This window comes from Melanerpes formicivorus, unplaced genomic scaffold (genome assembly GCF_026170545.1).
Source record: "Melanerpes formicivorus ecotype bairdi unplaced genomic scaffold, bMelFor1.0.p_v2 SCAF_165, whole genome shotgun sequence".
NCBI classification, from domain to species: Eukaryota; Metazoa; Chordata; class Aves; order Piciformes; family Picidae; genus Melanerpes; species Melanerpes formicivorus.
The window spans coordinates 608,727-621,953 of NW_027142517.1; the positions used below are offsets into that span (position 1 = coordinate 608,727).

At 44.1% G+C, this 13,227-nt stretch overlaps 2 protein-coding genes across 7 annotated transcripts in view; one reads left to right on the top strand and one right to left on the bottom strand.

Annotated features, from left to right (window-relative positions):
• The window catches only part of WRNIP1 (WRN helicase interacting protein 1), a 29,764-nt gene extending 28,808 nt beyond the window's left edge, over window positions 1–956 (bottom strand). For all 5 annotated transcript variants that reach the window (XR_010991226.1, XR_010991225.1, XR_010991227.1 and 2 more), the window contains exon 1: window positions 415–956. Coding sequence is in view for 2 of the 5 variants with exons in the window: in XM_068169148.1 (XP_068025249.1) it covers window positions 415–948 (534 nt within the window). In the remaining 3 variants the exon portion in view is untranslated. The remainder of the gene's footprint in view (window positions 1–414) is intronic.
• The window catches only part of MYLK4 (myosin light chain kinase family member 4), an 88,644-nt gene that overhangs the window by 11,473 nt on the left and 63,944 nt on the right, over window positions 1–13,227 (top strand). The window contains exon 2 of one of the 2 annotated variants that reach the window (XM_068169146.1): window positions 3,370–3,628. In XM_068169146.1, the coding sequence (XP_068025247.1) occupies window positions 3,370–3,628 (259 nt within the window). Of the gene's footprint in view, window positions 1–3,369; window positions 3,629–9,684; window positions 9,824–13,227 lie in introns of those variants that run through there. The other variant, XM_068169147.1, reaches the window with a different exon arrangement.

The following is a 13,227-nucleotide window of genomic DNA, read 5'->3' on the forward strand; positions in this document are numbered from 1 at the left end:
CTATTGTTTTAAACCTTTGCAGCTTCTGTGTTTTAATTAACAGCTCTCGCATTCAACAAAGCGTGTGTGTAAACCAAAGTGTAAGCTGCAGGAAGCTGGGCTAGTGGGGCCAGTTCTGAGCCACTTCTATTTTATTCAGGAGGCAGGCTGTGCTTTTGTAACCAAAGTGAAAGTTGGAGGCATCAGCCAACCAAGAAGACAGGAAAAAAACAGGTAGTTCAGAACAACAAACAGGTCTCGCTCTTTTAAGTCCGTCAAGCCTCGAAAACTACAGGAATCAGAGGAGGACCTGAACATGGAGCCCCAGCTGCAGGGCGTGAAGCCGGGGCCAGGCGCCTCAGTCCCGGGACTGCTGCCCGCCGGCGGGGCGGGACAGTGCGGGCGCAGCGGTGGGGGCCCGGCGGCAGCACTCACCTTGCCGCAGCCCGGTGGCCCCCAGAGGATGAGGGAGGGAACTTCGTGGGACTCCAGCAGGGATCGTAGCAGGGTCTCCGCTCCCAGCACCCGCTCCTGCCCTACGTAGTCCCCCAGTGTGTCCGGCCGCAGCTGTTCGGCCAGGGGCTTCCCCTCCAGCCTCTGCGCCAGGCTCGCCCCGCGCAGCGCCAACTCGCTGCCCGCCGCCGCCGAGCCTCCTTCCTCCGGCTTCACAGAGGCCTCCTCCCGCCCTGTCCCGCTCCTCCTGCCGGGGGCTCCTGGACTCTGTCCCCCGTCACGGCCCTTGTGAAAGAGAGAGAAGACAGGGCTGGAGGCGGCCGGGCGGGCCTCCTCCGGCTTCCCCGCCGGTGCGGTGGCGAGGCACAGCCGCTTGGAGGGGGGCGACGAGCCCGGCTCCGATTCATTCTTCCCGGCCTGCAAGCACTGGTCCAGGTGCGAGTTGATGTGCGCGCCGGGCAGCTCCCGCAGGCACACGGGGCACTGCACCAGCGACTCCTTCCCGGCGTCCCCCATCGCCTCCCGCCACGGCCGGAGCCAGGCCGCGCGAGGCGAGACCGGGGCAGGAAGCGAGATTGGCTCTCGCTCGCAGCCCTTCGGGAGCTGTAGTTCGCTGGGTCCCAATGCGGGAAGGCGAAGCGCCGTTTTCCCGTCTCGGTATCTCCGAGGCGTGAAGAGCACACGTTCCCGATGCGCCCTCAGTGCCCCCCACGCCGTGGAGGCTTCTGGCAGGGGCGTAAAGGCCACTGCAGGCAGGAGGATGCTGAGAGGAGCCCGCTCTCAGCATCCTGCACTCCTAGGGCATGGCGGGGCAAACGGCCGTCGTCAGTTGGGCCTGTAACCTGCTCTCCTGGTTTTCTGCCTTGACACAAAGTGTTGCAAACACTTTGGGGTACGCAGTGTCGCTGTGGTCTCTCAGGATGCGACTGGGGGAAGCGCAGAGTTCTCCCCGCCGCTTTGCGCTGTGCGGGTCGCTAGCCAGCACGCTGCCTCTGAGGGGTTCTGCAGCCAAACCTGGGAAGAGGTGGGAGAAGGGCAAGACCACAGTGGGTCCCTTCAAGTGGAGCTGCTTTGGGCTTACTCTAATAAATATTGCCAAGACCTGTGTGGTTTTTTTGGGTTTCACCTGGTTGTACATTGAAGAACTTGAAAAATGTCTTAGTTGAAGAGTTACCAATAAATTCTTCTTAATAAGGCAAATGTATCACACAGAATGCAAGGCAGGTTGTATTTGAAAGAAAAGCACAGTAAGTGGTATTTGCACCTGAACTTGACCCAGTGGCAATTCTTTCCACGTTACATCTTGTTTTCTTTCTTAAATTACATATTTAGGTTTAATTATATACTGTTACATAATCTTTTCCAGCTTGTAAAATTCAGGTCAGTCTAATGTCAGGGTGTACTGGGAAGTAAACAGGCCAGGCTACTGGCAAAGGTACCAGTTCCCTAGGCTTAAATTTTGGAAATGACTGTTTTGCAAATGGCCAGTTGGTCAGAAAAGACTGGCAAAAGACTGAGTTTCAAGTCAAAAAAGGTTGATTGTGGGTAGTTTTTGGCTGATAACCTATTTGCCTGCCTACATCTATTTCTCGTCAGTTTTATAAAGATTTGCGGTATTGTTTGTATTTTTATTGTGCAAATTTATTTGCTTTCTGCTGTTGGACAGGAAAAGCAGTAGGAAAAGCAGTAGGACTGTAGGTACACGCAGCTATGCACACAGCTATGCAAGTATCTGTGGGTTGGTGATGTGTGTGTATTTTCTGTGTACGTAAGTGAGGATGTGGTTCATGAAGCAAGCTGTTTTGCTTAAAGTGAGAGATTAGCTTGCTGAAGATGACCTAGAAGAAAGCATCTCCCAGGCCAAAACTGGGCAATGTAAATGCTGGGAGGAAGGTTTTAAGTGAAAATTTAGAACATTTAGAGTAGTTTCTCTTAATCTCTTAAAATTGCTTGTACAAAATGGCATAGTTACCAAGTGATTACTTGGGGAAGGAACGTTCCACCATGCTGTGGAATAAAAGCCCTTCTACAGAGAATTAATCAAATCTAACAGCTTGATTTGGATTTACTTCTCAGCCAGTCTTACCATTAGACAAGCCTCGATCCTATATCACATATAGCTGCGCCAGGGGAGGTTTAGACTCGAGGTGAGGAGGAAGTTCTTCACCGAGCGAGTCATTCGTCATTGGAACGGGTTGCCCAGGGAGGTGGTTGAGTCACCATCCCTGGAGGCGTTCAAGAGGAGATTGGACGTGGCACTTGGTGCCATGGTCTAGTCATGGGGTCTGTGTTGATAGGTTGGACTCGATGATCCTCGAGGTCCTTTCCAACCTAAGTGATACTGTGATACTAGGTGTACAATGAGGGCCTGTGGTGTAAAGAAACCCAGCTGAGGCCTATGCTCTTCTGCAGCTTTCAGCAGGGGGTCTGAAATTACCACCATTTTGGAAATTACCTGTTTCTGTGGTATAGAGTAGTGGGAAGAGTGGAAAGGACTGTGTTCAGGCCTAAACCACTTTAGTGTCTAAAATGTTAATGGCCTTAATAACAGAATCCTTGCACGTCAACTTGCTGGAAATGCAAAGAGAACACACTAAGCAACAGGGGACCACTGAAATGGTTAAAAAGTGGGGAGCAATCCCTAAGCAAGGTCTGTAAGCAAAAGCAATATCTACTGATTTGATAAAGCTAAATAGTTTCTATGAACAAATTAAATTACATTGGTCTTGTAGCCTGCTTGAATTATCTGGTGTTGAACATAGACAGGTAGAACGGCATCTGTGAACAACTAGCACTGTTAACTCTTATTTGTGTATTGGTTCAGAGAGTGTAAGGAGAGAGAATTTATAAAATAGAAAGTATTGCAACAAAGGCTGTTTTCTAAGCAAAAACACACCAGTAACACTGATGCCTCTTATTTGTGTTTCTTCTGTACAGCCAAGAAAGAGGAGAGATCAGAAGGTATGAGTGTTCACTGGTTTATGAATCTAAGGTGGAGAGGAAAACCGAGAGTAAATTCACTGGGCAGAGCATGAAGCTACTTAAAATTAATAGATTGGAGGAGATCAATACACGATACAGCCACAACAGACTGGAAAAAACAGCCTTTTTTCAGAGCATGGAAAGAATGGAGAGGACCAGAAGCTTTCAGGAAGAAGAAATCACGGAATCAGGTCTTGGAACAGAAGATGAAAAGGTAACTAACTAACTGCACAATTAATTTCATCTTCCCAAAGCACTGTCCCTTTCTTTTTTCAGCTGGTTAAAGGGTTTACTATGGTGTTTCCCAGCAGAGCTGAATTCTTCATTACCATCTGTGAAAATGTATTGCAGCTCTGAGAGTCTGGTCAGCGTCTTTTAATCTTTTGGATTCACAGAAGTAAAGCTTGTATGGTTTTGTTCTGGGGTTTATTTACAGCTGCACTTATATTTAGAAGTTGTAAAGAAGTTGTCTGGTTCTGCAGCTCTTCAAGATCAGAAGGTAAACATAGATTTTGTTGTTTTCATGTTTTGAAAGCATTTTTTTTACCTAACAGCTCTGGAGTTAGTGGCCACCCAAGGAATCCCATGGAAAGAGAAAATTTCTCAGAGGAACTAAGGCAGGTTTGTCCTTTTCTCCCTATTACTTGGGGAGCAGGACACTTACATGCTGTGGGCTATGATTGCAGAACCAAACATTGTCCACTGTAGCTCAGTGGTGCTCCTGTCTCTGGTAAGAAAGGTGCTGGACATCACAGAATATGTCTTTGGCAGAAAAATGGCTCTACAAGCAGCCAAAATGTGTTTGGAAATAATAACACATTAATTTGTATTATGCTTTTTCTTTGGAACAGTTCAGAGGAACCAGTATTCGTATTGATCTGTCATTTAGACAAGAAATGAGGAAATCTATTTGCAGCGGGACAAGGAAGAATTAAGTTTACACAGAAGTTTGTGAAAAAAAAATTGACAAACATGTGCTGTGGTTGTGTGCTGATTGTGCTGGCATGGTAGAGGAAATTTTTCAAGTATTCTGAATGTTTTTTTGTCTGAATGTTTCCTGGCTTCAGTAGCCTACTGCCATGTTTACTTTGTAGAGAAATGGTTTTATCTCTACGTTAAAACAAATGAAGCATGTCTGTCATAAGTAGGATGTGTTCATTTTAGAGATTTTCATTTAGTGTTACAGTGAAAATGAGAATAAATTTTTAAAAAGAAATCTGGGGGGTGGGGGTGGTTTGGAGATTGATATTGTCTCTTTGAAGATGGTTTTCTTCCACTGGAAATCACAGCTTCAGCAGATGTTTCTAGTCACCGTGTTTGTACTTAAATCCTGGCATATTTGAATCATAGAATTGTTCTGGTCAGAAAAGACCTCTTAGATCATCGAGTCCAACCATTTTCTCTTTCTCTCTTAAGTCTGGTGCTAAACCATGTTCCTCAGCACCACATCTCTGCCTCTTTTAAACATCTCCAGGGATGGGAATTCAACCATCTCCCTAGAGAGCCTGTTCCAGTCTTTGAGAACCCTTTCAGTGAAAAAGTTTTCTCTAATACCCAATCTAAACATTCCCTGGAGTAACTTGAGGCAATTCCTCTCATCTTACCAGTTGTGACTTGTGAGAGGAGACCAACACCCACCTCACTACAACCTGAAAGTATTCAGGTTTTGCTGTATAGAGGAATAAACATAACAAATTTCTCTATATAAGCAAATATATATTTTGTTTGTTTGTTTTTGTTACATGCAGTAGTAAAGATACTTGCCAAAAGCAAGTAAGTTGATTCCACTTTTCTGGGCACAAACACAATCAGTTCATAAGTCTTTTCAACTTTAACCTAACATCCAAAAAAACTACTCCAAGCTCATCATCTTGTCCATCTAGGCATATATAACATTCAGGAATGCACAGCTTGCACAGGTGAGAAAGTAAAACCTGCTGTTGATGTCATGTAGCTCTTCCTCTGAGTTTTGTCTCTTAAGGGTCAGGTAACAGTCTACAAGAGCTGCTTTACCTGTGTTAATGTACTTTAGTTTGATGCTGAATTGCAGGTAGTAGCTGAGGTGGTGGGATTTGCCCCTACTTTTGGCTGCAAAATCTCTAACCCTTGATGTTTGCTTCATCAGAGCAATGGTTGGTCCTGGCTCTTTGGTAATAGTGCTGTAAGTAAAGGCAGGGAGAGTTTGGAGGGGCAGTAGGGAAGAAGGGAATACATTTAGAAGATGAACAGCTGGTGGCTAGTTGCAGTCTGAAGAAATAGCTCTGTATTCCCATTTTAGCTCTTCAGTCTCCCGGGGACAAGACTTCAAAGGTGAAAAGCAGTCCATCAGAACTCTGGTAATATACCTCACTGGAGTGAGGCTTCCAGATACATGAGCATTAGTTATATTTCTCCTAAGCTTTTAAAACTGTCATAAAAGTTTTTTAGGAATTTCTCAGTGGGAATTTGGCCCTAGCTGTGCTGTTGATGCCAGTGAAAGGAAAACCAAGACCTTCCTTTGAAAGGTCTCAACTTGGCCTGCTTGCCTGATGAGCAGTTTTATGCACTGATCAGGAAGGGAAGGAAAGAAGATTGTGCTGGCAGGAAATACAGTAAACTTTGCTCAGGTGTTTGCATTTATTTTTTTGTGTGTGGGTATATGTTCATAATTTCTGTGGATGAAGTTCTGCTTGCTTTGGAAGGCTGGGGAGGGACTTCTTAGGATATCAGGTAGTGATAGGACTAGGGGGAATGGAATGAAGCTGGAGGTGGGGAGATTCAGACTGCACATGAGAAAGAAGTTCTTCACCATGAGAGTGGTGAAGCCCTGGAATGGGTTGTCCAGGGAGGTGGTTGAGGCCCTGTACCTGGAGGTGTTTAAGACCAGGCTGGATGAGGCTCTGGCCAGCCTGATCTAGTGTGGGGTGTCCCTAACCATGACAGGGGGGTTGGAACTAGATGATCCTTGTGGTCCCTTCCAACCCTGACTGAGTCTATGTTTCTATGATTCTATGGAAGCCGTGGCGGAATATCTGTTAACTTCAGTGGGAGGAGGTTGCAACCCAAGAGACCATCTAGCAGAGAATGGTCCAAGTGTGTACTTGCTTTAGGAAATAATGCTGTCTAAACCCGATTGTAATTAGAGAATAAAATTATCCCCATACTGGAAAAAAAAAAAAAAAAAAGTTTTTCTAGATACACTTTTAATAAAATAAGAAACCATACCTTTCATCTTTCAGTAAAGTGTATTCTTCTAAATCCAAAACTATGATAATAACAATGAAAAAAAAAAAAAAACCCCAAACAACTTTCGGAGACCTTAAAATGCAACTACGAAAATCAGAGCTAGCCATTGTTGCCCATCCGTTATGAATAGCGACCTCACGGCATGATTTCCATCCGCTGTGGAGTGGTGTCCTCTAGATGGCACTATTTGCCGCAGCAGCCCTCCACCACCACCAGTTTGCTCTTGAAGAGAGAACGACTCAGAATAACTCATGACAAAACTGCTCTTCACCTGTTTTACAGATATTTTGTTGAAAATGTCGTCCTGACACCCCCCCCCCCACCCCCCACCCCCCCCCGCCGTTACACAGTTGGCAGACGTATTGAGGAATGAACACAGACTTTTGTTTCAGGTCATACATTAACAAGTGAAAGACATTTTGTTCTCTAAGAAAGGTTTTCATGCATGAGAACCAGATAAAAACATAATAGAAATGCAGGTCCACCCTCGAGCCGTTGCACTGAACAGCCACACCAAGAGGTTGTGCTGGCTCAAGGGAGGGAGTGGCACAGGGTGGGAACCAGCTGGTGTGAGAAGGTGAAACCACCTCTTTTGGCAGCAGCACAAGCTTCTGCAAAGGTAAATGGATTGTGGAACTGCCTCACAATTAGATGGCTTAGCTCACAGCGAGCTCCATGTTCCCCAGTGCTTCTGGTGGCCCTGCCAAAGCTGCGTGCTGTTGGTCAGCAGCCTGTGGCCCTTGCCTGGTTAGTGATGGTGTGAGAATACAATTCAAATTGTTCAATTCTGAATAACTATCTAAAATTAGGGCACAAACTCCTTCTCCCTAATGACTGTTCACTTTTAAATACTGTAAAATCAGCTTCTTTGGCACTGTGGCTTGTTCTAAACCCTTGCTTGGTGATTCACATGTGTGCAGCCTGATTCTTTCCTATTAGTAATGTTCAGAAGCTCCTGGGCTCCTATTTATGGTGTTAATAACAAAAGCAACTGGATAGTAATGACATGACCACTTTTATTTTTTTTTCTTTTCAGGAGAACAATATTAAATAAACATTAATCAAAAGCTGAATCTGCTCCTCAGTGAAGCTTCAATGCTTCCTGAACTCTGGCAGACCACTCAGGGAAACAGGTTTGAAATTCAGGGTATCTCCACAAGCGTAATAGAATAAAATTAACCAGGCTGGAAAAGACCTTTGAGATCACTGAGTCCAACCTATCATCCAACACTATTGAATCAACTAAACCATGGCACCAAGCACCCCATCCAGTCTCTTCCTAAACACCTTCAGTGATGGTGACTGCACCACCTCTCTGAGCAGCCCATTCCAATGGGCAGTCACTCTGGGAAGAACCTCTTCCTAACATCCAGCCTAAACACAGTCTCAGGCTGCGCCAGGGGAGGTTTAGGTTGGATGTTAGGAAGAAGTTCTACACAGAAAGAGTGATTGGCTATTGGAATGGGCTGCCTGGGGAGGTGGTGGAGTCGCCGTCATTGGAGGTGTTCAGGAGGAGACTTGACAGGGAGCTTGGTGCCATGGGTTAGTTGTTTAGGTGGGTTGGATTGGTTGATGGGTTGGACGCGATGATGTTGAAGGTCTCTTCCAACCTGGTTTATGCTATATAAAGTAATTCTTCTATATAAAGTAAACCTCCCCTGGCACAGCTTGAGACTGTGTACTCTTGTTCTGGTGCTGACTGCCTGGGAGAAGATACCAACCCCCACCTGGCTACAACCTCCCTTAATGTTACTGCTTTTAAAATTGTTGCAGCAGGGAGAGCTACAGCTGCAGCTGCAGTTCCCGTGGTTGAAGCTATTACAGTCACTAGCACAACTGTAGGGTTTTTTGATCTTGTCATTTTGTATCCACAAGTCTTGGCTGTCACCTGAGGGCCATTACCGTCCATCTCTTTTTCTTGTTTGCTATGTGGTGCCAGTGCATCCATTTAGGCAGAATGCTGTGACAATAGAGATGCCTCCCCATGCATGTATGTGAGCAAGCTTTCCCGTATCATTTGCAACTGACTGTTGGATAAGCAATAACCTGTAGTAACTTTACTTCCCTTGCTGCCCTTCATGGAAGAATAGAAGTGGCAAGAGGCAAAGCTGCTCTTCCCTTACTTGTTTCTGGATTTGTTAGTCTTGATCTTTTAAAGCTAGTTTTATTTGAGTAGATGCTATGCCAGTTTATTTTGAAGTTCTGGAGCTAATGGGAGTACTTTCAGTTCAGGACAGGTGGAAAAGTACTTCTAATTTGTAATTTGGTTTTTGAGTTGGGAATCCCTTTGATGATATTTTGCAATCAGTTTAAAGACTAACTTCAGTAGTTTCATCCAGGCTAAATATCATATATACTCAGTATTTGGTGTTCAGTTAAGCTAGGCCTGAGGATGGCAACTTGTCCTCTAATTCCTTGCCTCCAGTCAGAATGTGATCAGCCCTGTCTCCTTTGAGCCTTCTTTCTTCCTAACACCACCACCACCACAACAATTCCCCTAAGACCTGCCTTTTGCATGGTGGTGGTTTGGATATGGGAGCAACATAGACAGACTGCAAGCACAGGTAGAGAAGCAACTGCAGTAGGTAAAGCCACGGTATTTCAAACTGACCTTTCTGTGCATCTGCACCACGATACATTTTAAGTGATTGCCTTGAATTTTCTCTTTGGATTTTTTCCCCCCCATTTTGTGCCTATTGAAAGGGAAAAAAAAAAAAAAAAGAAAAAAGGCAGCTAACTAGTGGCCTGAACTGCTAATTACAAAGGGATTGCTTTCATTTGAGAATTTCTGGGGTGTCAGAGTAATCACCTTTCAAGTCTGTGCTATGCACACGTGCACCTGTTGCACGCTTGTCATTAGACCATCACTTCTTTTCCTTATAGGTCTAGGGAATGTGTTGAAGTGTGAGATAGGATCCTGCTGCATGTCTGAGCCTTGTCTAGCTAGGTGGTACTGACAGAGCTGGGGAGGGTTTTGGGCATGCGTGCCAAATTGCATCTGCTACGGCAGGAGAGCCGAGTTAATCAGTTGATCAAAAATAAAGGGATGGATCTGCCCCTGCAAAGAAATGCTGCCTGGCTTGCAGATAGTTTCTGCCTTTTGGTTTCATATCTCTGGCATACCTTGTGGACTGTATTAAGCTGTGGAAGGAAGAAAAAGATCCCTGCTTCTGGAAATGCACAGGTAGTAGAAATACTTTTAATAAGTTAGATCTATGTCACTGATCCTTATCAGTATTGTTTAACTGGATGAATGCTGCTTGTGTTTGGATGTGTCCAGTTAAACTTCTCTGGTTTTTGGTGGAGCAGCATGTATCCCTTTCTGTCCTGAGAGTCTACCTCACAGCAAGCCCTGGACAGCTGCTGTGCTTTTCAGGAAAGTCCATCTTTCCCCCTTGTTGGAGGGCTTTGTTGTGACATTTACAACATGACCTATCCTCTAGTGACCTCTACTGGGTGCAGTACAGGGGATTGCCTCAAGGTTATTCTCGGGCCACCGTGGGAGCAAGGTTGCCAACCCTTCCTGTGGGACTCGAGATCCCCAGTATGTATCATGCCGGTTATTTTCCTGTTGCAAACCTATCATTAACTCCCAAGAGAAGAGCATTGCTAGTTATTACAGATACTGCAGTCAAAGACAGCATGGATATTTGCTGTTACTTCCCAGGAAGTAATACAATGCTGTGATGACCTGATGACCTATCACATTTTAACTCAAGAGCTTTTAGAAGAATTCTTAACAGGAAACTTTGCTTAAACAGAAGAAATATATGGGTTTAGATGGGCACAAAGGAAGACACTTGTTCTAAAGTAGCTTCGAGTATGTAGATGGCCAGAATGCTTAGGATTGGAATTAGTTTACTGCAAGTTAAGTTTTGGTTTTTCAGTAAAGAGATACACCTACAGAATCTCAAAACTGATGTCATGTCAAAGGTTTGAGATCTGAAAAGTCTGCAGCCTCACACTTGATTATTCTTCTCATACTATAAGCCAAAAAAGCTGTGACTTAGTATGAATATATAACAATTTTTCACATATTAGATAAGGAGCTCTCAGGTCAGTGATCACAGAAATATTTCTACACATATTAGCTATCATCACTCAAGACTAGTGAGATTCCTAAATACAATGAAGAAAGAAAGTAAGTGTAGAACAATTTCTGTACTCTTCTGTGATGCACTGAGAAGCTTACTACAGAAATGTTCTCTAATCCATCAGAACAATTGTTCTTTCAGAAAGCTCTACTCATGTTTCTCAGTAAAAGCAAATAGCTAGATGTTATTGAGGTTTTTGAGGCTGTTCCCTTTGAGACTGATTCTGCTTCTGTGACATATCTGTGTGGATAAATAGAAAGAAAGGAAAAAGTACAGGGACAGTCAGAAAGTAACCGTGTTAGAAATGTCTTTATTCATGTTGTCAATGAATTTGGTAGTGTCAGTTACTGAATGATATATATTTTTTAAGTGTTCACTTTAAGTAATGATCTTTCAAGTCCATTCTTTAGCCAGCTTGCTAGTAGATGAAGAAGTAGCTGTTCAGTACCATTCTACAAGGACAATGTTGTCCCTGATATGCATCTGTTGAATTTCAAGTTCAGTCACACTGAGTCTCTAAAACCGCTAAGGGTATAGAATTGTGTTTCTTGCAGGACAGCCAAACAAGAGCGGTCTTGAGAGGATAATTACAGACATAAAAAACATACTAGCACTGGGTTCTTTATAAAGAGTGGTTTCTGTAGATACATTTGCAAATAAAAGCAACCAAGTCTATTGCTGGTGGTTTGCATTTTGTCTCTGGTGCAGTCTGAGGCTCTTGCCATACTCACAGAGGAGCTTGAAAAAAGAGCTACTTTTTTTTATGCCTCTACTTTTACGCTGCTTCTGTTTTGTTGCTGTCAATTTATTTCCCACTTTTTAAGACTTAAAGCCACTGTGTTACATGGTATTTGCTAGCAATAGAATTATATCTATCGCACTGAGAAGAAAACAGATGTATAAATTACCCTGTGTTAAGTCTACCAAGTACCAATACTACCGTGCTTCCTACTCCTTACCTGCATGAATGTATTTTGTCCTGATTTTTGCTTAAGCCAGTGACTGTTGGAGCTCTTTGCCATTTTTGGGGTATATGTCACAAACCCACTTTCAAAATCCAGAGTGGTAACATCTGTCAGACACATGCTTGTGGATTGCTCTGTGTGTAAATTATGTTTGTTCTTTCACGTTAAAGGGTACCTTGTGAAGTATAAGTTTCCCAGGGTGTCTGGTATAAAAGGTGCATAAAAAGGTGGTATGGGCTCTTGAGGTATTTCAAGTGCAGGGCAAGTGTCCTTGGCAGGGACTGACTGTGCTTGTTCAGGGTCTCCTGGATAATCTGAATCCTTAGCTTTGGGAGGAAATGAGGCAACAGAAGGTTAGGACTAAGATTTCTGTGTCATCTCAGGACCTTGTGGCACGTCTATTCCCGATTCATACTTCCCCCCCTCTTTCTAGAGAAGTGTTGTTGTTAACTGCAAGCAAACCCTTCCTCTGCATGCTGATGTGTCCTGCATCTCTCAGACCTGTCAAGATTTGGACATGTGGTTGGTGTGGTCAGAAAGGCTGGTGTTATCTACCAGAGTTCATATTTGAAGTGAGGAAAGATAGGGGATGGGTCTCGCTCATGCAGTTCTGGAATAAAATGAAAGTTTGTGAGGGAATAGTGCTACCCTTTGGTCGTGACACACTCATTCCTCCAGGAGAAAATTCAGAGTTATAGCAAGTAACTTCTAGTAAATAATTTTTATTTTTTTTTTTATGTATATGATGCTACAGCAGAATATTACCATCAGTGTCAGGTAACTGTGCTTTTGGTGATCCTTTATCTGTTCAGTGGGTCATAAAAGGCTTTGGGCAATTATTACATGTGTTGTGACAAGCAAGGACAGAGATGGATGAAGAGTCTCCTCAGGTCATGCTGTGAGTCAGTGACAAACATGCAGAGACGTCTGTAACGTGGAAATGAAATTACTGACTCTGTCTGGTGTCCTGTTTACAGGGCTATCTGCTGACATCTGAGGGGAGGCACGCCTCCCAGCCTTCAACCCACTGGATCCCAGCCCTTATATCAATGTGGATTACTTTACAAAGGTCCTGCACACCATTTGGGCTGGGATCTAAAATTTAAAAGATCTGTAGCATGTTCTGTCTTTTCTGGTGTTCATTTACATGCAATTCACTCCTTCCTCCTCCAGTTCATTCTCCTGGGTTTTTATTTAGATCCTATGAATACCATGGTGAGAGGCTTGTCATAACCTTTGGAATATGTGACTGTTAAAACATATGAACATCAGATCAGTTTTGATACAGCCTTTGCTGTTATCAAAGACATTTATTTCAGACTAAAAATGTAAGCTCTTGTCTGCTTCCCCTTAAAAACTCTTCTTTGACCTTAGATACATGGCTTAGCAAAGAAATCTCTTGGGCATGGTCATTCAAAGGTGTCTTGTTACAGGTTGTCTGCCAAGCCAATTTGTAACACACACGGAGGTGCAGGGAGATACATCCAGGCTGTCCCTGTGACCTTTCTCTTCTGGCACCCTTGCGCAGT